The 21,321-nt window shown below is 41.0% G+C and overlaps 10 protein-coding genes across 13 annotated transcripts in view; 5 read left to right on the top strand and 5 right to left on the bottom strand.

Annotated features, from left to right (window-relative positions):
• Positions 1-264: 264 nt before the first annotated feature.
• Positions 265-1,162, top strand: LOC117570817 (origin recognition complex subunit 6). Its single transcript, XM_034252677.2, has 2 exons — positions 265-419; positions 481-1,162. The coding sequence occupies exons 1-2, from the start codon at positions 355-357 to the stop codon at positions 1,160-1,162; spliced, it is 747 nt and encodes a 248-aa protein (XP_034108568.1). The 5' UTR covers positions 265-354.
• Positions 1,158-2,503, bottom strand: LOC117570816 (stimulator of interferon genes protein homolog). The gene is made up of 4 exons (XM_034252676.2): positions 2,373-2,503; positions 1,715-2,268; positions 1,358-1,640; positions 1,158-1,295 (listed from the first exon to the last, which is right to left on the bottom strand). The coding sequence occupies exons 1-4, from the start codon at positions 2,452-2,454 to the stop codon at positions 1,234-1,236; spliced, it is 981 nt and encodes a 326-aa protein (XP_034108567.1). The 5' UTR covers positions 2,455-2,503; the 3' UTR covers positions 1,158-1,233.
• A 433-nt stretch (positions 2,504-2,936) lies between these two features.
• On the top strand, positions 2,937-4,425 carry LOC117569210 (vesicle-associated membrane protein 7). The gene is made up of 5 exons (XM_034250282.2): positions 2,937-3,179; positions 3,266-3,642; positions 3,697-3,925; positions 4,002-4,069; positions 4,144-4,425. Exons 2-5 carry the CDS (start codon positions 3,439-3,441, stop codon positions 4,300-4,302), a joined length of 660 nt encoding a protein of 219 aa, XP_034106173.1. The 5' UTR covers positions 2,937-3,179; positions 3,266-3,438; the 3' UTR covers positions 4,303-4,425.
• Positions 4,320-6,039, bottom strand: LOC117569208 (mitochondrial amidoxime-reducing component 1). Its single transcript, XM_034250279.2, has 4 exons — positions 5,949-6,039; positions 5,240-5,888; positions 4,630-4,916; positions 4,320-4,560 (listed from the first exon to the last, which is right to left on the bottom strand). Exons 2-4 carry the CDS (start codon positions 5,870-5,872, stop codon positions 4,455-4,457), a joined length of 1,026 nt encoding a protein of 341 aa, XP_034106170.1. The 5' UTR covers positions 5,873-5,888; positions 5,949-6,039; the 3' UTR covers positions 4,320-4,454.
• Positions 6,040-6,762: 723 nt separating this feature from the next.
• On the bottom strand, positions 6,763-8,630 carry LOC117569209 (uncharacterized protein YcbX-like). The gene is given in 5 exon segments (XM_034250281.2): positions 6,763-6,943; positions 7,014-7,300; positions 7,820-7,923; positions 7,926-8,461; positions 8,519-8,630. Coding segments are annotated over 4 exon segments (1,023 nt in total). The 5' UTR covers positions 8,452-8,461; positions 8,519-8,630; the 3' UTR covers positions 6,763-6,837.
• Positions 8,631-9,034: 404 nt separating this feature from the next.
• On the top strand, positions 9,035-9,836 carry LOC117572131 (U7 snRNA-associated Sm-like protein LSm11). Its single transcript, XM_034254765.2, has one exon. It carries the CDS (start codon positions 9,081-9,083, stop codon positions 9,834-9,836), a length of 756 nt encoding a protein of 251 aa, XP_034110656.1. The 5' UTR covers positions 9,035-9,080.
• On the bottom strand, positions 9,809-11,060 carry LOC117572130 (uncharacterized). The gene is made up of 3 exons (XM_034254764.2): positions 10,690-11,060; positions 10,039-10,613; positions 9,809-9,973 (listed from the first exon to the last, which is right to left on the bottom strand). Exons 1-3 carry the CDS (start codon positions 10,909-10,911, stop codon positions 9,880-9,882), a joined length of 891 nt encoding a protein of 296 aa, XP_034110655.1. The 5' UTR covers positions 10,912-11,060; the 3' UTR covers positions 9,809-9,879.
• A 196-nt stretch (positions 11,061-11,256) lies between these two features.
• LOC117572128 (tRNA pseudouridine(38/39) synthase) lies at positions 11,257-13,265 on the top strand. The gene is made up of 5 exons (XM_034254762.2): positions 11,257-11,660; positions 11,720-11,811; positions 11,875-12,357; positions 12,413-12,958; positions 13,109-13,265. Exons 1-5 carry the CDS (start codon positions 11,371-11,373, stop codon positions 13,210-13,212), a joined length of 1,515 nt encoding a protein of 504 aa, XP_034110653.1. The 5' UTR covers positions 11,257-11,370; the 3' UTR covers positions 13,213-13,265.
• Positions 13,266-13,687: 422 nt separating this feature from the next.
• LOC117572127 (box A-binding factor) overlaps positions 13,688-21,321 on the bottom strand; it is a 51,469-nt gene continuing 43,835 nt past the window's right edge. The window contains exons 6-11 of one of the 4 annotated variants that reach the window (XM_034254759.2): positions 16,002-17,595; positions 15,257-15,597; positions 14,333-14,467; positions 14,076-14,246; positions 13,888-14,005; positions 13,688-13,825 (exon numbers count right to left, since the gene is read on the bottom strand). In XM_034254759.2, the coding sequence (XP_034110650.1) occupies positions 13,795-13,825; positions 13,888-14,005; positions 14,076-14,246; positions 14,333-14,467; positions 15,257-15,597; positions 16,002-17,595 (2,390 nt within the window). In that variant the 3' untranslated portion in view covers positions 13,688-13,794. Of the gene's footprint in view, positions 13,826-13,887; positions 14,006-14,075; positions 14,247-14,332; positions 15,598-16,001; positions 17,596-17,667; positions 17,862-17,930; positions 17,965-21,321 lie in introns of those variants that run through there. The other 3 variants (XM_034254760.2, XM_034254761.2, XM_034254755.2) reach the window with 3 other exon arrangements.
• LOC117572129 (gamma-soluble NSF attachment protein-like) lies at positions 18,313-19,407 on the top strand. Its single transcript, XM_034254763.2, has one exon. It carries the CDS (start codon positions 18,358-18,360, stop codon positions 19,273-19,275), a length of 918 nt encoding a protein of 305 aa, XP_034110654.1. The 5' UTR covers positions 18,313-18,357; the 3' UTR covers positions 19,276-19,407.

The following is a 21,321-nucleotide window of genomic DNA, read 5'->3' as shown; positions in this document are numbered from 1 at the left end:
TATCCGTATAGTATTTCTAATACTATATACATACATTGCCATAGAAAGAGGTTAGAGCTAAATTTTTTCGTATCATTGTTTTTTATTTTATCAATTTATTTTCAATATTAAAATAAGATGAACTTTTTAGGGACCTCGTATGGTAATGACCTTCGATTCGGTATCATAAATTTAATTTACCAAAAACAACAGTTTTTCTTGTAGGAATAATTTTGTTGACCACTGTGTTTAAGTGAATCTTGGCTTCGAAGGGCTGCCACTTTTAATGTTCATGAATATGTGGCAACTCCAGTCCCTGCACACATCTGTTTCATTCGCGCCAAAAGAAGTAAACAAATTAAAAAGCAACGCGAGATGTCAACGTTAGTAGCACAATTAATTTCAAAAATGGGTCTAAATGACGAACCAAATGTATTAGAGTAAGTGATTAATTTGTTGAATACATTCAAGAGTTAATAAACAAATTGAAATTAATATTAGAAAGACAACTGAGCTGCTGCGGTTGGTGGAGTTGCGTTCGACAAATGTTCCACTGCAAATCAATGAATATGGGAAAATTGTTTTGTGTGCGGATCTCGCATCCACCCTGCTGGACATTGGTTTCGACAAAGAGCAGGCACTTAAGCTATCCGGATTGCGTAAAAGCCATTATGTCAACAACAAGCGCATGTTTGAGAAATTGCTGGATCTCAACAAGCTGCCGAGTGTGAATGATATTTGTGTGCAGCTCAGTCTCAACGAGGTTGCTCGAAAATCGGAGGAACTCTTAACGTTGTTCAAGGATATTGCCAGCAACACGATGCAGGATGCAGATCATCCACAATATGCCGCCATGGCTGTGTTTCAGGCATGTCGTTTGCTCAAAAAGAAAGTGGCCAAAACAAAAATTATGCCATTCAGCAATTTACGCCCCACGCAGTGGCAACAGCTGGAACATCAATGGGAGCTCATGATTGAGAAACATTACAAGGAAATCAATGTGGCCACCAGATTGAATGATCAAGCTGAGGTGCTTCAGGAGAAAAACACCATTGAAAAGAAGTGCCAAATGCATAAACCTGAAATTGAAGATTACGAAAAATGGAAATCTCGTATGCTTGCGACAGCTGAGGCAAAGTTAAAACAATTGGAAAGTGAGAGTGGCAGTCAAACATCTTTATAAGGGTTCATATAGTCTTAATAATAGTCATTTATAACAAATATTAGTAATTGCTATTTCCTTAACAAATGTAGTTAGATCAACGAAGTTTTATTTAGAAAGTGCGCATGAATCACTTTGCCTACATCTTTGCGAGCTGAAAAAAATGTTTTATTATTATACACTTCAAAATAAATATGATTATTATATAGTACTAACAATCGTAAACAATCATCTCCACTTCATCTTCAGTTTCCGGCCAGCCTTTGATAAGCTCCCTTAAGTGTTTAGCAAATTTTAGCCAGATTTCGCGTTTCATTTCCCTCATTTGCTTTGTCGTGGAAGTTTGAGAGTTCATGGCATCAAAGAATGACAACATTGGTGTGGCACCTTCTATGGCAAAATAATATATTTTACCATTTATTGACTGTGTCAGTCTATAGACTGCATGTTTGAACGGTCGATTGACGCCAGCGCGGTTTATAAATCGGGTCTCCAAAGGCTAAGGGTAGAAAGAATACGTTATAACAGTCTTGCGGGTCGGGAAACTGGTACTTTATGTTATCCTATACTTACCGCGACCTGTTCTAACAAGGGGCTTTCTATTACACCCTTAACGAACATATTATCTGGTATCAGTATGATCAAACGATTTATGCCAAATGTGACTTGGTGGGTGTCCTCATAGATTTGCATGCGTTTTTTCAGTCCATCGCCGTTGTGCTCAGGTAGCGCAATTTTCAAATAGCCATGGAAATAATTCGATGCCATGCCAGCAGCATAATCCAAACCGTGTGGTTCTCTTATCCATTGTGCATAGTCCAACGGACTGTGAGTCACTTGGCTCCAAGTAAAGATCCAATAAAGCGGCATACAGGCGAAGTAAACTGAGTTTGGCAACAAATTCACTACATTTCCGGTGAAACCGAATCGCGCAAATCCCGATAATGCCAATGTTAATGCTAAAATTTTCGTTTTAGTATTGTATGTGTAAACACGTTCACAGATTGTGCTTAGCTTATTTTCAGGCAAGTAATACTTTTCATTTACAAAGTATTCGATAATCCCATTGAACAAACGACCAACGAAATTTGCGCAAAAAACTACAAGGCAAATGCGTATGCACAGATCTGTAAGGAAACGTCAACAGATAGATATGCATGTGTTCATAAATGCGAATTTTACGCATTACTCAACAAAAAGAAAATTAATTATTTTGTTAACGAAAGCTCACCAAAATATTCTCCCACCATTTTCAAAGTTGACTTTTTCCTATCAGCCCATTGATCTGCGGTTGTTGTTGATATTATTGCCATTTTGTTATGATCAGTTTCAAGGTTGCCAGACTCCAATCATTTAACATAATATCGGTATAATTTATTAAGAAAAGAAATATATATATATATGTTGAACTAATAATTTATTTAAATGTACTAACACAAAAAAAAAACGTATGCAAAACATTTTTGTAGTATATAAATGTTGTGTATTTTAATGGTTTAATTTTTACTTTCAATTGTATTTAAAAATAAAAATACTCGAAAAAGAATTCAAATAGGCGCATTTATATTAATAAGATAAAACCGAGCTCAATTATTATAAGATATAAATAAAAATGTCATATACAAAACAAATCAAATATAGTGCACGATAATAAATAATAACTCATACAATCAATAAATCGTAGGGATTTGTTTTCGTTCATAAATTCCAAAACAAGTTCGATAGTTCATTTATCGAGTTATTCAAGTAAACTTGTTCTGACTCAACTAAAGTGCAAGTGAGTGTAAAATTCTGTGGGCACACTGATCCGCAAGTGCATTTTACGTACGACATACAAGGGTCTTTTGTTGTGTTGTTTTTCGAAGAACTAAAAGAAATCTGCAAAATATATCCAAAGTTAAGAAAATGTAATGCTATTCATAAGAATAATAAGCAGAAAACAGGTCGCGTACACATGACGTACATATATTATTGTTTGAAAATTTGGTAAACAAGAGTACTCCAGAATTACTCACATAAAATAATAAGTTAATTTCGGGTGAGTCTGCGAGTAATACAATAATTATCTCAATATATGCAATATACTGTTGAAAATAATGAACAATGAATTCTTTCATTTGGCAGGGGAACAAGCCAACTTTGCTGTAGAGTTACAGTTTTTGTTGTTGACTCTGTTGTGCTGATAAGGCATAGAATAAAAGGAAATACACAAATCTGAAGTCGAATTAGTCATCATACCATAAGTCTCACGACTTTGTGGCTGCCACAACACAACAAAACTTAAAGGTACCCACATAATGCCGATTTTATATAGCGTTATAGCTCGCGGCACCACGGTGCTGGCAAAGTTTGCCGAATGCGTTGGAAACTTTGCAGAAGTGACCGAGCAAATAATAAGCCGAATTGAAGTTCGCAACCACAAGATGACCTACTCCCATGGCGACTATTTGATACACTATACGTGCGAGAACAGATTGATTTACATGTGCATAACCGACAATGTAAGTGATGCTTGATAAGTCTATGACCAGCATTTCATAATTTTTAATCAATAGGAATTTGAACGTTCTCGAGCCTTTCTCTTCCTGGCGGATATCAAGCAGAAATTTATACAAACCTATGGCTTGCAGGTGGCCACAGCAATTGGCTATGCAATGAACACGGAATTTTCCAAGATCATGTCCCAACAAATGGTACACTTCAGTCAATCACTTGAGGTCGATAATATATCCCATGTACATGGTCAAATCGACGAACTTAAGGATATTATGATTAAGAATATTGGTAAATAGACTTGTGGATATTATTATCATTTCTTTTTTTTTTTAATTTGATTAATATTTTCCAATAATAATTGCAGACAGTCTGCGTGATAGGGGTGAGAAATTGGAGCTGCTTGTCAATAGGACCGAGAACTTGAGCAATAATGTAAGTTGGTCACATTTTCAATATAAATCGAATTTACAATGTTTCTCTTTTTGCTAAATATTCTCCATTCGCAGTCTGTGGCATTCCGTAAGGCATCGCGAAATCTGGCACGTCAAATGTTTTGGAAAAACATTCGTATTTATGTCGTCGTCGGACTAGTGATTATATTTATTATTTATGTTATTGTAAGCATGGCCTGTGGAGGACTAGCCTGGCAGTCATGTGTTCATTAAGACGCAAACTTGGAAAGTTTATTATTGTTATAGCTCATACCCATGTTTATTTACATACATATTAAACTTTCGTACTATCATAATCTCTGTTATATGTAATAAAGATAAATGTATACAATTATATTTCTATATATCGTATAGTATTGCTTATTTCACTTATCTTCGACATAAACAATATCGTTGGTTTTAACATTTCCTGGTCGGCGAAGACCCAAGTGAATTCCCAAAGCAGGCGATGGATAGTCGAACAAGCGATAGCTGTAGGTTCAATGATAACAAGTTATTATATATCTTCTATGTAAGTTGCTTCATTTCGCATATTTTTACCTGCGAAGTGTTTTCAGTGGTTCGCCATCGACATTCCGTTCTGCTGTATTTACGTTGATGTTGGGTAAAATGCAACGAGTACATGGAGCCACAACCCGAAAGACAGCGTCATCGCCGATGCGTATCCACTGCCAATCATCCTCGGCATAGGGCTTATCCACATCCATTTTCAACTCAAAGTTTCCGCGAAATTGTAAAGGATCAACGGGCTGCTTTAGTCGTGTGTTCAGATCAGCAATAGAAGCCAAATTCATGAGCATATAGCTCGTTGCATCGTTAAGGGTTCCCTGCAAAGTTCGTCATTATTGGAGATATCCTGATCCAGGATTAGTTGGATTAGGATGTCTCCACTACAGTGAGCATCTAAGTTATGATTTCAAGATTGCTCGACTGTGAGATAGCGCTATCCCTTTTACAACGACGATAAACTTTAAACTACTGAAAACCAGCAGAACTTGTAACATTTACATTGTAGACTGTTTATCTAACAGAAACATCGAAAGCTAAATAACCGAGTTGACTACTTTGGCTGCAACTGTATTACGCTTGGATGATACGTTTTACATATAATAAAGTCTCTACTTACTAGTAGAATGGAATCTCTACTTACTGAATCCGTCTGCCGCAGAAACGGCATATGTTTTAGTCGAGGATTGGTGGAACGTACTGGCACTGAATAAGGATAATACACCAGCTTCAAGCCCGTATCCTTTTTGAGTATGAACTGAGAGAACCAAGTGTCAAACTGAGTACCACACAACATGACCGTCAGGCTGACGCCCCACACTGCGGTGCGCACATCTTTTCCATCCCTTCCAGGTGATTGCAAATGATGAAAGTCCAGTGGTAAGTCGGGCATGCCAGGGGCGGTAAACAGCAAACCATTCATAATTTGTTTGGGCTGTATATGAACCATATGTGGATAACCTCGAGCTGTTATCATTTCGTTGTTATCGTTGATCAGCATAAATTTACGATCACGCCAGCTGTCAATGCCAATGCCGAGCAAATCACAATCATACTCCTGTTGCTGGTCACTGATCTTGAGCGGAGCACACGACTTGACTGGAAATATGTGAATCTGCTGCAGAGTGCCAACGCGACGCCATTTTATTGGCATCAGATCGCGATGTAGATGGCGATATACCAAGTAACCAGCGGTCCCTGCAGCCACCAAACCTACGCCCACACCGATCAAGGTCTTATTGGACAGTCCCAAGCTATTGCTTAAGTTGGAATTCATGTTCGTAGCTTATGTACTGCATTAAAGGTGCACATTTCAAGAATTTGACCTTATATATTCGTCAAAAATTACTCACATGATCACTTATCTGTTTAGATGCGACGACTACTTGTTGCTTTCTCCGACTAAATAGATTAACATGATATGCACTTACATACATATTTACATACATATGTATGTATGTATGAACATTGAGTGGGTTACAGTTGCCGATAAACATTGCATTTGGCCACTCAAAAGCTGATCAAACTATTTTTAAGTACAGTATTTAAGTACAATGCAATTTTTAACAACTATTTTAAAGATATATCCTATTAACTCTGAAATAAATTGTTTCAAAATCTGTGAATACCCCTAATGCTGTTCAAAAAACGACCACTTAGTAAATATACCAAAAGGTAAATATTTAGTATATACTATTTTGAATGGAAATAGAGCCTGTTTAACATTTTATACTAATAAGGTTCATTAGAACTTTTTCATTATTTTTTTTTATGTTTTTAATATATATTCTGTCGTTCTTGTTATGGAGTCTAGACGAATTGCAAAAATGACATAAGATCCCTTTTTGCGTAATAATTTTTTTAAACATGCTTAAAAAAATGTAATCTATGTTTAAACCTTAAATTTGATTTTTTAACAAAAACAAAAGCTCACAAAATCTAAGAGTATATGTACATATATAAAGAGAGGCAGAAATTATTTTAGCAAGTTGTTTAATAAAAATGAGTTCAAGGCCATAGACGCTAGCAAAAAAATCGGCCATTTTCTTGATATTTTTATTATAAGACAACCGCAAAATAAAAAATACTTAAATAAAAAAAAAGAATAATATAAAAATAGTATTTTAATGACGTCAATCTGCAAAGTTTGTATTACTGTGAATACAAATTTAATATTTGGAATTTTAAAAATTTGGAATCTTTATTATTTATATTATATAACATATTGTATTTTTGCTTATTTTATTCGTCCTCGACATAGACAACATCATTTGCTTTGACATTTCCTGGTCGTCGAAGACCCAAGTGAATTCCCAAAGCAGGCGATGAATAATTAAACAAGCGATAGCTGTAAGTTTCACGATAAGAAGTTATTTGTAAATTTAGACATTATGTCTCATTAGCATCATTTTATTTACCTGCGTAGTGTTTTCAGTGGTTCGCCATCGACATTCCGTTCTGCTGTATTTACGTTGATGTTGGGTAAAATGCAACGAGTACATGGAGCCACAACCCGAAAGACAGCGTCATCGCCGATGCGTATCCACTGCCAATCATCCTCGGCATAGGGCTTATCGACATCCATTTTCAACTCAAAGTTTCCGCGAAATTGTAAAGGATCAACGGGCTGCTTTAGTCGTGTGTTCAAATCAGCAATAGAAGCCAAATTCATGAGCATATAGCTCGTTGCGTCGTTAAGGGTTCCCTGCAAAATTCGTTATTATTGGAGATATCCTAATCCCACTACGGATAGTATGCAATGTGATATCACCGCAAATTCGCAAATTCGGAAAATGTTTGAATAACAGATGCAATTCTCTTACATAACACGCAAGGCTATTATTTTTATAACTTTGCTTACATTCTTTTTTAGCATCAAAAACTAAAAATACATACATAAGTATGGATCCCGTTTGTCAGTCTGTATGTGTGGGTTGTAAATTGTATTTTTTTTTTTTTTTAAATTGGCCACTCCTTCCGTTTTAGCGTCAATCAAAATTTATTCATTTATATATGTAAAATAAATAAGTATAAATTATATCAAGGGATTCAAAGAACAAAATTATCTCGATTTTCAATATTTCCAAAACTATAAAATAGAAAGTAATATGCAGTAATAAGGTTTTATGTAAGCTACAATGGTAATGGAAATGAAATGGCAACTGCCTTCTCTAAACATGATGGTCATGGAAATCTTATTATGTGTTTATTAGTTGCTACTTACAGAATCTGTTTGCCGTAGGAATGGCATGTGTTTCATATCAGGAGGAGTTGTACGCACTGGCACAGAATAAGGGTAATATACCAGTTTTAAGCCCGAATCCTTTTGAGTATGAACTGAGAGAACCAAGTGTCAAACTGAGTACCACACAACATGACCGTCAGGCTGACGCCCCACACTGCGGTGCGCACATCTTTTCCATCCCTTGCAGGTGATTGCAAATGATGAAAGTCCAGTGGTAAGTCGGGCATGCCAGGGGCGGTAAACAGCAAACCATTCATAATTTGTTTGGGCTGTATATGAACCATATGTGGATAACCTCGAGCTGTTATCATTTCGTTGTTATCGTTGATCAGCATAAATTTACGATCACGCCAGCTGTCAATGCCAATGCCGAGCAAATCACAATCATACTCCTGTTGCTGGTCACTGATCTTGAGCGGAGCACACGACTTGACTGGAAATATGTGAATCTGCTGCAGAGTGCCAACGCGACGCCATTTTATTGGCATCAGATCGCGATGTAGATGGCGATATACCAAGTAACCAGCGGTCCCTGCAGCCACCAAACCTACGCCCACACCGATCAAAGTCTTATTGGACAGTCCCAAGCTATTGCTTAAGTTGGAACTCATGGTTTAATTGCTGCAGTACACAATTAATGTATTTTAATATATGTATATATATATTAGCAAAAATTACGCAGAAGATAACAATTTAAAAGCGAAGGCCACTTGTTGCTTTCACAGACTAAAAAGATTTTTGTGATAAGTGTTCTCCAATTGTTGTTTACAGCAACTGCAAATTATTCCATTTCCAATTTAAAACCTGGTCATACTTCTCAGTATGGATTTAAAAGCTTTGTTTTCTAATGATATTAAAATATTTTAATTTAATTCTAACTCAACTTTTAAAAAGGTCTTGAATTCTGGGAGTACCTCCAATACTAGGTAAACATAGTCGCAGACTTGGAAGACTTCAAACTATTAATATACATATATAAAAATGATTTTTTTTGGTAATATGGCCCACTTTATTTTCATTTCGTTTTATATTCTTAAGTGACTAGAAATGAATATACATTTTCACAAGATCTTCTAAAACGGGGAATTCGAAGGTAATTCAAAAAATCGCGCCACTTTAAAAAGTATTAATAAGTGTGACCAAGTTAAGTAGTTTTTTGAACTGCTTTGGTTTGTATTTCTTGTTTGGTAAGCATTTAGTATTGAACTCACGTTTTTGCTGTTGATCACAGCGGAGAAGTATGAGCGACGACACGGCTGAAAAGGACGAAAAGCACTCGGCGGAGGAACTGGATGTGGGCAGTGATCGTTTTAATCCATTGCGTGCGCTCTATGCCGTCGACTATAGAGTCACAGAAAAAGCCCCAAAGGTGTTATACCAAAATTTAGCGGCGTTTGAAAGTGCGCTGACTAAAGTTGGAATTTGGCAATTAAACAAACGTCAACAAAAGATCGATGCCCCGGCTACGACCACCAAAAGTAACAGCCTTTCCACGCCAATGTCAGTGGAGCAACCAACAAGTCTACGGCGATTTCAACCACATCAGATGGCCATTAAAGGCACCGTGAAAACGAAACATCAACGCAATCTTTTTACACACATGGCAGGCGTTGAAGGTCCTTTGGCCATTTTACGCAAATTCTTGCCAGCAAGCGAGCAGCTCAGTTCAAATCGAATACGAGTATACTTGCGTAAGGAGCATGGCATTGGTGGAACCATTGAGGGCGAGCTTGTAGCATTTGATAAGCAATGGAACCTATTGCTCAAGAACGCTGTGGAAGTCTGGCAACGTCGCAAGTACAAGTATGGGGACCAAAAGGTTCTAAGCACTACTACCACTTCTGAAGAATGTAGCGCAAGGCTTCGGCAGTTGGGCATTGCGCTGCCCACCGTTCAAGTGAAGAGTCTGAGTCGTAAGAATGTCCAGCTAAGACGTGATCTGGCCCAGATAATGATTCGAGGCGAAAATGTGGTCTTAATCAGTTGTATTAACTAAGCGATGTATTTGTGATTTTAATATTAGTTATTTAAGTAGTCAATTAAGTGGTATACACCATAGGCACACACTCCTCAGCTGCCACATGGGACGGTGAATCGTCCTCCATTAAATGTTGTAAGCTCTCATTTGGATAGCTGGCATAAGAAAAAGAAAACAAAGATTTAGTTATGGATTCAAGGTGGGTGAAAGTAAATCTTACAGCTTTGAGGGACTCTCATCGCTGAGCATCGTAGCTGGCACTGTGGCCGAGGCGCACTCTGGACTCATCAGCTCAATTGGCGTGGGGCGACGCTCTTGCAATTGCCGGGTTATCTCTGCTGTACTTAGTGTGTTGCTGGCACCCACTTGGTGCTGATGTTGGAGAGAAGGTGAAACAGTTGCTGTCGTTATAAGCGGCTTTTTGCTCAGTTGTTGATGAACAATGCCGCCACCGCTTGGCAAGACTTTACGTTTTCGCCCACGGGTTGCGCCACTCACAACTAATTGCTGTGTAGGTGGCCCTGTCATCTTGGCATCAATCTTTTCCTTATGTTTCTTGCGCAGAGCAGCTGCCTCCTTTGTGGCGTCAAGTGTATTAGGTATTTGCATGCCCGTTGATGTGGACGTCGTGGGTTCTGCGTCTGAATTGGAGCTATCAGTGGCATCACTGTCACTCGAGTCTTTGGCTGGTTTCTCGTACAACAACAAGCGATCAATCAGAAATGATCGGTCGCGGGAGACTTTTAGCAGGCGTCGTTGATTTGTATGCAACAAATCCTGAAAGTATTCATTTTCCTAATGGTAAGATAAATATATTAGTGCACTTTATTGACAATAAAGGGAGGGGGGGGGGGGGGAGAACAAAACTTACATAGATGAGGAATTTTAATTTGCGCTTCAAATTCCTGTAGCGCTCCTTGTAATCTACGTTAACATTTGCTGTTCCCGTGGATGCAGAGCTAGAGGCACCTGGGACTTGTCCGGAAACTGCCGCAGATGGCTTGGTTTGAAGCTCATCATCACTTTCTTGCTCTATATTTCCTGTTGTGGCCTTTTGGTTGGCCAACGATCGGCAGTACCATCCCTCCAGCATGTTTGCGTTGCTTTAATTGATTATGGATTTCTACACAATGTAGCCTTAATCTTTTGCCATTCACGTTTCTTTCAATGCTTGCGACTTTTCCTTAATTCATTATATTTTGTAAGTATTTATTCAGCGAGTTGCGAACACCAGTGTGACTGCCCGTTAATTTTTAAAATTTACCACAAATAAGCGTTTAATATCAAAATCTATGTATTGGTCACACTAAATAAATTTGTACAGGTAATGTAATTTTTATAAAAGCCGTGTGTAATCAATAATGATTACACTAATAAAAAGGTTTTTTTTTTGTTTTAATTAAAAAGTTACATCTACATATAATAAAGTTTTAATTTTCAAAATTAGGGGATAAGTAAATATGAAAGTGCGGCCACATTGTTATGTTGCAGTTTTGTTTCCATTCGCACGTGTTGCGTTTGTTGATTGTAAACACTTCACCGGTTTAAGAAAATGAGCCAAAAAGTGGTAATTAATAAACGTTTGAAAGGCCTATCACCTGAAGCCCTTAACCAGCTAAGTAAAGCAGAGTTAGTTGACAAAATTGTGCAGCTAGAAGCGTACAATTTCCAACTAAAAAACCTATTGCAAAAGAAACTAACAGAGAACGACAAAAACAATGCTGAATACAAAACGTTGTTGGAAGGGGAGAACGGGGTGCGAGAGCTTTCAAAGGATTCGATGGAATCGGAGGATATGTCTTCCAGCAAACGGAAAAAGCAACGTACGTTTGATTGGTCCAGGTAAGTATATGGATAGTAATTCATCTCGTACAGTCTTTATTCAATCGTTGTGATTGTAGTGCACATCGGCGGCATGTTCTTCTGAAGGTTGTCTATTTTGGCTGGGACTATCAAGGCTTTGCATGCCAGGAGGACTCAAATGACACAATTGGTAAGTGAATTGCACATTAATGGTTATTTACGCATATAATTAATTAATGCTCAACACCTGCAGAAGCGCATTTATTTCGAGCCTTGTTACGCACTTGTCTGATTGAATCTCGCGCTTCCTCCAACTATCATCGCTGTGGACGCACTGACAAGGAGGTGAGCGCCTTCTGCCAAGTCATATCCATTGATTTACGCAGCAAGCTGGCGCCTGAAGCCCAACTAGATACACAGTCGATCACTTCAGAAATTGATTATTGTAGTCTGCTGAATCGCGTGTTGCCCAAGAACATCCAATGTGTCTCCTGGATGCCGTTGCGTAGTCCAGTGTATAGTGCTCGTTTCGATTGTATTGCCCGCACTTATCGCTATTACTTCCCTAAGGGTGATCTGAACATTGAAGCTATGCAATCTGCATGCCAACTGTTACAGCGCCATGCCGATTTTCGAAATTTCTGTAAAATGGATGTTCATAATGGCGTCACAAATTACATGCGCAATCTGCAGCATGCGGTGGTAAAGCCATGCGATGAGACAGCTTCCGCTTCTGGTAAGTAGTGGAAATGCATTTCTAATTACTTTGATAGAAAACAACTTTTTCGTAGGCTATGCAATGTACTTTTTGGAAATCAAAGCGAACGCTTTTCTATGGCATCAGATACGCTGCATTATGGCCGTTCTGTTACTCGTTGGCCAGAGCCACGAGCAGCCGAGTGTAATTAGTGAACTGCTGGATGTTGTGAAGAATCCCTGCAAGCCGCAATACACACCTGCCATTGGACTGCCATTGAATCTGTTTCATTGCGAGTTCCGGGCGCACACAACACGTCTAGCCAACACATCAGGGAATGCTGTTAATGATGCTCACGATGATGTGCTGGAGAATGATAAAGTCGAGTCGGCTGTCAGCGAACCCGATCTAACAGATTGGGTTTATAGCGAGGAAAATTTGCAAAAATTGGTCGAGAACTTGCAGTGTGAGTGGACACAGTTCAGTGTAAAATGCACCATGATTCGTAATGTACTCACGCAACTGGAGGAGATGCTTGAACAGCAATTCAAACCACAATTGGTCCAAGCCCAAGTAATTATGCTGCAGGATGCGGTTAAACCGCGACAACATCAGCCGCTTTTGCAGCGCAAACGATGTGGTAAGTTTTAGCTTTTAGACTTGAATAAAAGCTACTGACAATTAGCAATATTCATCAGCGCCAGCAGCTCAAATTCAGATATCCACTATCTATTTTATTTAAACAATAATTTTTATGTAACTACAATGTATTTATCTTAATATTTTCCAGAGAGTTTAGAAAATCGAATCGAACATTTTGTAAAAAAGCAAAGGCTGATAGTGAAGGAGTTTGCAGAAACGGATGCGAGTAATCGGATGGATGTCACAAGCTAAAAGACTTAGAAAATGCTGTAATTAATTGAGTAAAATTTCTCTGCATATTTAATATTATTACTGTATTCAAGTAAACAATATATATATAATATTTAAGGTACACAATTTGATTTAGGCAATATAGCTTTTTCTATAGCTAGAGAACAATTTCAAGGAAAGTCAGACGACATAGAATTTAAAGTTGATTTTATTCTTAAAATCATATTCTTAAGGATTAACATTGAGTGCTAATTTGTATGCTTCTCTCCTGCTGTGTGGGCAATGTACAACAACAATTTATGACTATGAAAGAACGGACAATGCTGGATTAAGGCCAGTTAGATATTTATACTACTTGTAGTGATATGTGTAAACAACATATATATTTATTTATATACATACATATGTATATAAGTGCATTATTTTACGGGAGATTTGTACGTTTACAAAAGTTTGACTACAAACTAAATTTTAGTTTTCAAATTTACAGTCGTTATTGTAGGTGTAACAAATAGTTTTTAAAACATAGTTAAACATATATATGTACTATATATAATTAATAGTATGTAAGTTAATAGCTTATACTCCAATAATTGGGCAGCTCTATGTACCCATTGATTTGGCCTTTTGTAGTCTGAAATCGCAAGAATGGAGAATTATAGTCTCTATAAATGTGTAGCTTAAAGCAAAACTCACTTTCTTCGCAGGATGCGCAGCACTATTGTGCCCTCGCGCACATTCTTGAAGAGTCCAATCGTCTCGGCATGGCTCATGCCCTGCACAGAGTGTCCATTGATTTCGACAATCTCATCGCCTGTAGGAATAAGATCGGGTGATATTGAAGTACCGACCCAAAAGAAGACGACAAGAATGCTGCAACTTACCCGCTTGCAGCGTGCCATCATCGGCAGCTTGGCCAGAGGGAAACACTGTCTTCACAAAGATGCCCATGTTGCCCTTGGGTGAGTCCCGGCCACCCACAATGCTAAAGCCCAGCGACTTGAGGCCTGGTCCTTTGAAGAACGTTATCGTCTTGGGTGTCGAGCGTCCATTGCCTGCAGATGCAAAGGAATCAAATGAGGGATTAGCAAATGGTCAAATATATAGGGATGTGGTTATTGTTAGGCTAGGTTAGGCTCACCCTCGCTCATGGAGGCACGTATGACCTCGGCCATTTCCTCGTCGCGTATTGTTAGCTTGGCCACCGGCAGCGATGGACGATGATGCATTAAAGAGGCGGCTGGTGGTGGTGCTAACGATGTGTTAGTTACACCAGCTGCGGATGATGGAGGAGCAGTGGAGCAGGAATTGAGAAATGGATTAGGCGAAAACAATGAAACACTTTTCTGCGTGTGCTTGATGTACAATGAATGGTGTTGTTGTGGTTGCTGTGATTGCTGCTGCTGGGGTGGCATGTTATTAGTGAGATCAGTTGTTGTTGTTGTTGTTGGAGGAGTGTCAGTTGTTGTTGTTGATGTTGTGTTGTTGCTGCACTCTGCTCCAGCTGAAGTCGGAGGCGGAGGCGACTGCATAAACAGGCTGAGACGCGACGAACTGAGTCGCGAATGCGCAAACCTCAGCGAGCGATAATGCGAATTAGTGAGATTAATCGAGTTCCTAGCATAATGTGTGCGCTGACCAAACTGCTGGCCAGCCGCATCCCTCGTCACCGACGCTGACGCAGACGCAAGGGCAGCGCCTTCGGAGCAACGTTTGCGTGCGAGCAGCTGCCACTTTTCGTCGTCTGCCAGCGAGGAGGCGACACAAATGCTGGCCGCCCGATTCGCATAGACGGGCGTGTAGGATTCGTTATTGGTGTTAGCAGTGGAGTTGATAGAGGTGTTGTCATTGTTGTTGTTGTTGTTGTTAAAGAGCGGAGTTGGCGTTAGTGCCAAACTGCGCTGACCTGACGAGCTGCGCGATCGGCGACGCAGTAGCTCATGCTCCTGCCCACTCACGTCCAGCGATGGACGCGGCGTCGAGCTTCGACGATGCTGCATCAGCGGCATGGGCGTGGGCAATGTGCTCACACTGGCCAGCGAACGCGCATCGCACTGATCCTCACCCTCTTGCTCCTCCTCCTGCTGCTCCCGTTCCCGTTCCAACTCCTGCTGTTGCTGTTGCTGCTGCTCGTGCTCCACCTGCAGCTGTAGACTCTGCAAGCTGTTCAAGCTGTCCGTGCGCTGGCAGTAGCTGAGACGTTGCCGCTGCGTGCTCAGGCCATCGATGCGTATTTTGGTATAGAAATCGGTCACAGTGGCGATCTCGTCGTGCGCTATCACCAGATCAATGCAGTTCTCCACAAAGGTGCTGAGCAGTCGCTGAACTTCCGCAAATGATTGAATGCCCCGCAAATGCTTTCCATTCACGTTCACGATCTCGTCGCCCAATCTCAGTCGACCATCCCTTTGGAAAGAGTTAATTGAGTTAAAAGAATTTATTATTATTTCTCTAATATATGGAAAAGATAACAAAACGTGGACTAACTTAGATAGTTTATTTTAGAAAAACTTTGAATACATTTAGGAATTACTTTGATTTGAAATTAAGAAATGAATGTATTCAATGTAAATTAATTTAGCACAATTCTTAGCGAATTGAATGCAATATAATTTAAAAGCTGGTTATCACAAATAGTATTCTAAGCATACTTTAGTAAATTTCTTTAAACTAACATATTTAAATGAAAATTAAATAAATAATGATAATCTCAAATAGTCTTCAAAACCCGCTCAAAACTGATTTTGTTAACGGAATCGTAACTCTAAAGAATTTTAGTACTAAGTAATTAGTATAAACATATGACTTACTTTTGGGCCATGCCATAAGGTTCCAGCTCGACAATGAGATAGCGATATTGCTGCTCATTGTTGTTGGTCACGACCATTTTGGGCGACAAGACGAGTCCAATGTAATCCTCCTGGCACTTGCGCTCCAGCTTCAGTTGTCGGAAGCGTCGCCTGATCGTCTCCGTCTCATAGTCGTAGTTGTAGCCACCTAGGGAGACGGGTGCACTGCAGATGCTGTTCCGCACCGAAGAGGAGCCACCCATGCCCATACCCATGGTCATGCCCATGCCGACGCCTTCCGAGGAGCTGAGCGAGATGAGCGAGTTGCGCTTGAGCGTGCCCGAGGCAATAGATTCTGTATCTCCGCCAGAGATGCTAAGATTATTGCCCAGTCGAGCACTGGCGCCGCCCACATTAACGCCAACGCCTCCAGCGCCGCCGCCTCCGCCACCGTCGCTGTCGTAGCCCGACTCATTTGAACTTAGACAACTACTTAATCTTTGGTAAAGTGGTTCCCAGTCCTTGGACGAGATGCTGTCATTGCGCGACACATTCGCCAGCTGCTGCTCCGGCGAGTGGCGTTGTGGCAACGGCGATTGCTGTGCTGCTGCTGTCGACGCTGCAGCTGCTGCCGCTGCGGCTGCTACTGCTGCGGCTGCCGCCGCCTCCCGCTGCAGTTGCTCGCGCTGCTTGAGCAGCACAGAGCCGCCGTTCTCCTCGGGCAGCACTGAGAGGCGAGACCTCAAGAAGGCATAGGGAAAAGCGCCACGACGTGCCGCATCCTGCTGCCCACCATTGCTGGCATTGCCAGCACCGGCTGCTCCTCCATTGGGCGGTGATCCCACGCTGCTGCCTGCGTTGCTGCCACTGCTGCTGCTGGCTGTGAGGCAACTGCTCACCTTGGCAATGTCATCGCAACTGCTCGACTTCAGGTTGGAGATGCGTGGCAGATGCTGCTGCTGTTGATGTTGTTGCTGGTGGTGGTGCTGCTGCTGCTGATGCTGCAGATGCTGACGCTGCTGTCGCTGAAGATTGAGACCCTCGGTGGGATCATCGCACTTGATGTAGGAGCAACTCGACAGCTGGCTAGTGGAGCTACTGCGGTATAGTGTCTGGCTCGCTGGCGTTGCCTGTTGCGCCGCCTCCGAGGCCTTGAGGAGATTGTGCGAGCGATGATTCAGCATGCCCGTGGAGCCGATGCGATGAAAGAAATTCTTGAGCGCCTTCTGTGGTCGTGCCACCGGCTGGTATTGATGCGTGGGCGTCGACTGTGCACTCTGGCTGCCCCGGCTAGCCAAATCCTGCACTTGGGGCGACGGTTGTTGTTGCTGTTGCTGCTGTGGTTGCTGCTGCTGTGGTTGCTGATGATGTTGCTGACGCTGCTTGATCGTCTCAATGGGGCCCGACTTGCACTTTTTGAGCGTGCTGCTCTGATAGCCTATGGGCGTGGACGTGGGCGTTGCCTTGCCATTGTTGCCATTGCCATTGGACTTGTGGTGCGTTGGCGAATGGAATAAACTCCGCAGATCCGTGTGTGATTTGTGTGTATTAGCGGGGGATTCGCTGCGCTTCAACAAATCCAGTTTGCGACTCATGCGCTTGCCCCACGTAAAGACTGCAACGGGAGAGATGTACTCAATCAGAAAGTGATTTCTAACTTAATTAGAATGCTTCAATAAATCTCAACACCTCAGAGGCAAATGCCGCAGCACATCATCAAGAAATGTCAATGCGTCAATAACGAGTTATTGGCACAAGGGAAACTTGCAACTGGACCTTGTCCGACCTGCCCTCCCTTTGCCTTTGTGCTTTAGTGTGCTGACACGTGTCCATGGCATTGGATTACAAGGCGACCACAATAAAGGTCGGCATTGGAGCAAAAACCGCAGCTTGAATAGAATAGATTTGACAGGCGGCAAGTTTTGCGGCAAGCTGGCGACTTTCACTTACTATATGTCCATACATACATATATGTACATTTTTTTTCTTAGTAAAAATTTATCAATTCCATTAATTTGTTTAATATATAATGTGAAGTTTTTTAAATTATTAAAAAAATATTTTAATTTATTTCACAATTACAAAACATTAAAGTTATTGTGTTACTAAAGTTCGCGTAATTTAAAAAACATACGTCAAGTAATAGAAAAAGTTTTAAAACTACAAAAATAATTTAATCATAATTGATTTCAACTGAAGTATACTTAATTTAAAATTAAGCATACGGCGCTCACTTGGCAGAAGTATCGTTTCTACCAATCGATACTAACTTGAAATCGATACTAGCCGATTGTGGTATATTAATTTAGTATTTTTTCGCTTGTAGCACACAGCCACATTGCACACATAAACAACAATTGATTTTTCGCCAGCAAAAATGTCTCTCGCTGCGAAAAAAGTTGCTGAGGGCGAGGAACTTGTACGCACCGCGGAGAAAAGCCTAAAAACATCACTATTAAAATGGGTGCCAGACTACGACAGTGCAGCGGATGAGTACTCCAAGGCGGCAACTGCGTTTCGGATAGCAAAGTCATTTGACAAGAGCAAGGAATGTTTTCTCAAAGCAATCGAGTGCTACAAGAATAACAAATCGTGGTTCCATGCGGCCAAGTCATACGAGCAGATCATCTTGTTGTGCAAGGAAACGGATAAATTAAATGACGTGGAAGAATATGCCAACAAGGCATGCAGTCTGTATCAGCAGCATGGTTCACCTGAGGCAGCTGCCTCAGCATTGGACAAGGCAGCCAAATTGGCCGAATCAAAGAATCCGGAAATGGCTCTGCGTTTCTATCAGCATGCAGTAGAGGTCATACTTATTGAGGATTCGACACGGCAAGCTGCCGAGTTCTCTTCAAAGGTATCCCGATTGTTGGTAAAGCTCAAGCGTTACGAAGAGGCAACAAATGCGCTGAAAAAGGAAATCGGTTTGAATCAGCAAACCGAATCGTATGGACAAATTGGACGGTTAGTTGTAGCGCTTGTGCTCGTCCAATTGGCGCGCGGTGACTCTGTGGAGGCGGAAAAATCTTTCAAGGAATGGGGCAATTGCTGTGAGCCCGAGGAGGTGTCAACACTGCAAACACTGCTGCAAGCATTTGATGATGAGGATCCCGAACTTGCTGCCAGAATGTTGGCATCGCCGTTCATTCGACACATGGACGTTGAATACGCCATTCTCTCGAAGAACATTCCATTGCCCAAAGGCTTAGAGATTGAGAAGAAAGCCGATGTCGAGACTAGCGGTGGTACCGCAAGACAGGAGGAAGAGGACGAGGGCGAGGGTTTGTGTTGAAATGCCGTCTCAAATTGTTATTTAACTACTCTAATCTAATCACATAATTAATCAATTAATGCAATTTACAATGTAATTGTTAATATAATATATACTTAATAAAATGCTGTTTATTGTCTTCACCTTACACAATGTCTATAAAATATTTATGTATGTGAAGTCATCTTATCCATGACCACATCGATAAGTCATATCTATTTTTTGCACTCTTGCAGTTCTTATGCAAATTTCCTCTCACTTTTGGTGCAGTATTCCTAATGCCACCTGCATTTGTTGCTTTATTTCAAATGCTGTCCGTCATCGTAATTGGCAATCCTCAATCCGGTATTCAATGTATCGACAGTGCTTATCTAGTATTGTTGTATAATCAACACACGATCAAGCCATTATTTGTGGTATTCAAAACGATTGGCTACTTGGTCACTCTTATTACAACAACACGACAAAGTGGACTTATGCGGTCATACACCCAAACATGTGTATGAATGTGATGAGCCCCCATCTTGAATAGTAGTAGTTGTGGGCTCCAACGTAGCCTGTGGTTGTGGTGTATTTGCGATGTTGTACAGTTATTAAACACTAAACACACCTCAATTACAAACGATGCATAACCAATCACAAAATGGTTCCCCATCCCCCTCTCTATAGATCTTCCAATGCAAGTCCTTTGCGGAGGCAATCTAATAACGTCGTAAAATATTTTTACGATCTGGTTTAACAGCGATTGCCAACACTTAAAAAGTCATCCGGAGTGGAGTTTTCAGTTCCAGTCCGAGAGTTTTGTGGCTCGTTAATAAATAAATTTATGCGCTTGTCCCATATTTATCACAGTCACCACCACCGCAAGCGAGATGGCTTGATGTGGCTGAGTGGGTGTATGAGATGTGTGTGAGAGAGATGGTGAGAGCCTAAACAATTAGTATAAAACATGTGCAAAAGAAATCAGATGCAGCAACAGCAACAATAACAGCGGCATCGCGTTTCACATGGATCGAGGCGCATTATGGACTCAATAAAATTTTGAAAACTATTTTCATCTACGACATTAAGTGCGCTCGGCGATCCATAGAATTGCCTATCGAGACCGGGCCTCAGTTCATTTCTTCCCCTTGCGCACACGCGACTCGTGCCAAAGATGTTTAATAGCCGCGGCAGCAACGCAGCCGCTGGGCACACTGCGACGACGACGACGACGACGACGACGTCGACGAATGTGTGGGCGCAGCAGCGATGAGGAGAGTGCTGTAGCAGCCAGCCTCAATTCGGGTTGACAGTTGAACCAGCTGCCCAGCTCCAACTCCACCCATGCTTGAGCCTAGGCCTAGACCTGACCGACTTTATTTTACCAGTCTCCGCTGGTCGACTCTTCTGGCCATTTGCCTTTGATTAAAGTTTTCAGCACGCGGAGATGTTTTGCAATCAGCTCGGGATTGGGGAGAGCAGGGGCCAAAGGATAGTCGAGTGGCGAGTGTTAAACAATAATAGCAAATGGCGCAGGCATCAATTATATGACAGCCTCTGCCACACGGAGCACAGTCTGTTGAAGACGAAGAGAATCAAAAACGACCGCCGGCCACATGCCACATGCCACAAATTCTACACCCACTTAACTTTCAAGACGGTGTCAAATGCCCGCTAGGCCTGACCGATGCGGAGGCCAGCACCGAGATGGCTTTGTTGCAATTTGCCGGCTGACATGCAGCAAGAAGGCGAGGCAGAGCGGATGAGAGAAGCAGCAAGCAAACGGAGGAAGCAGCTGTGTGGCAACTGCCAAAGTTGCAACAACTGAAAAAGCTGTAGTCGCTCGACTTTGAAATACCCTCTCTTTAAATGTTAAAAAAAAGTACCAAATATATTTTACTCTCACCGAATAATATAGGCAAGAAAGGAACTGCTTCGAATCTAAAACAAAATTTCCTTTAACACAAAACAGAATATTTATAAAATTAAAGCTGATATTTAATTTTCTCTGAATTAGACTATATTAACCTTATTAATCGAAGTGGCCTATAAGTTATATTAAAGACCCTGCTAAACTTATGAGAG

This window comes from Drosophila albomicans, chromosome 3 (genome assembly GCF_009650485.2).
Source record: "Drosophila albomicans strain 15112-1751.03 chromosome 3, ASM965048v2, whole genome shotgun sequence".
Classification (NCBI taxonomy): Eukaryota; Metazoa; Arthropoda; class Insecta; order Diptera; family Drosophilidae; genus Drosophila; species Drosophila albomicans.
Note: the sequence above shows the minus strand (reverse complement) of the source record. Positions and strands in the feature narration are given on the sequence as shown.

Excerpts from the sequence above, each read along its gene's own strand:
- LOC117570817 (XM_034252677.2), top strand. The coding sequence starts at position 355 with ATGTCAACGTTAGTAGCACAATTAATTTCAAAAATGGGTCTAAATGAC. Across the intron at positions 420-480 it reads GACGAACCAAATGTATTAGA|AAAGACAACTGAGCTGCTGC; the intron begins GTAAGTGATTAA and ends AATTAATATTAG.
- LOC117570816 (XM_034252676.2), bottom strand. The coding sequence starts at position 2,454 with ATGGCAATAATATCAACAACAACCGCAGATCAATGGGCTGATAGGAAA. Across the intron at positions 2,269-2,372 it reads AATGGTGGGAGAATATTTTG|ATCTGTGCATACGCATTTGC; the intron begins GTGAGCTTTCGT and ends GTTTCCTTACAG. Across the intron at positions 1,296-1,357 it reads GGAGATGATTGTTTACGATT|CTCGCAAAGATGTAGGCAAA; the intron begins GTTAGTACTATA and ends CATTTTTTTCAG.
- LOC117569210 (XM_034250282.2), top strand. The coding sequence starts at position 3,439 with ATGCCGATTTTATATAGCGTTATAGCTCGCGGCACCACGGTGCTGGCA. Across the intron at positions 3,643-3,696 it reads ACATGTGCATAACCGACAAT|GAATTTGAACGTTCTCGAGC; the intron begins GTAAGTGATGCT and ends TTTAATCAATAG. Across the intron at positions 3,926-4,001 it reads TATTATGATTAAGAATATTG|ACAGTCTGCGTGATAGGGGT; the intron begins GTAAATAGACTT and ends TAATAATTGCAG.
- LOC117569208 (XM_034250279.2), bottom strand. The coding sequence starts at position 5,872 with ATGAATTCCAACTTAAGCAATAGCTTGGGACTGTCCAATAAGACCTTG. Across the intron at positions 4,917-5,239 it reads TTCTGCGGCAGACGGATTCA|GGAACCCTTAACGATGCAAC; the intron begins GTAAGTAGAGAT and ends CGAACTTTGCAG. Across the intron at positions 4,561-4,629 it reads CCACTGAAAACACTTCGCAG|CTATCGCTTGTTCGACTATC; the intron begins GTAAAAATATGC and ends TTGAACCTACAG.
- LOC117572131 (XM_034254765.2), top strand. The coding sequence starts at position 9,081 with ATGAGCGACGACACGGCTGAAAAGGACGAAAAGCACTCGGCGGAGGAA.
- LOC117572130 (XM_034254764.2), bottom strand. The coding sequence starts at position 10,911 with ATGCTGGAGGGATGGTACTGCCGATCGTTGGCCAACCAAAAGGCCACA. Across the intron at positions 10,614-10,689 it reads AATTAAAATTCCTCATCTAT|GAAAATGAATACTTTCAGGA; the intron begins GTAAGTTTTGTT and ends TCTTACCATTAG. Across the intron at positions 9,974-10,038 it reads GATGAGAGTCCCTCAAAGCT|CTATCCAAATGAGAGCTTAC; the intron begins GTAAGATTTACT and ends TTCTTATGCCAG.
- LOC117572128 (XM_034254762.2), top strand. The coding sequence starts at position 11,371 with ATGAGCCAAAAAGTGGTAATTAATAAACGTTTGAAAGGCCTATCACCT. Across the intron at positions 11,661-11,719 it reads CGTACGTTTGATTGGTCCAG|TGCACATCGGCGGCATGTTC; the intron begins GTAAGTATATGG and ends TTGTGATTGTAG. Across the intron at positions 11,812-11,874 it reads GGACTCAAATGACACAATTG|AAGCGCATTTATTTCGAGCC; the intron begins GTAAGTGAATTG and ends CAACACCTGCAG.
- LOC117572129 (XM_034254763.2), top strand. The coding sequence starts at position 18,358 with ATGTCTCTCGCTGCGAAAAAAGTTGCTGAGGGCGAGGAACTTGTACGC.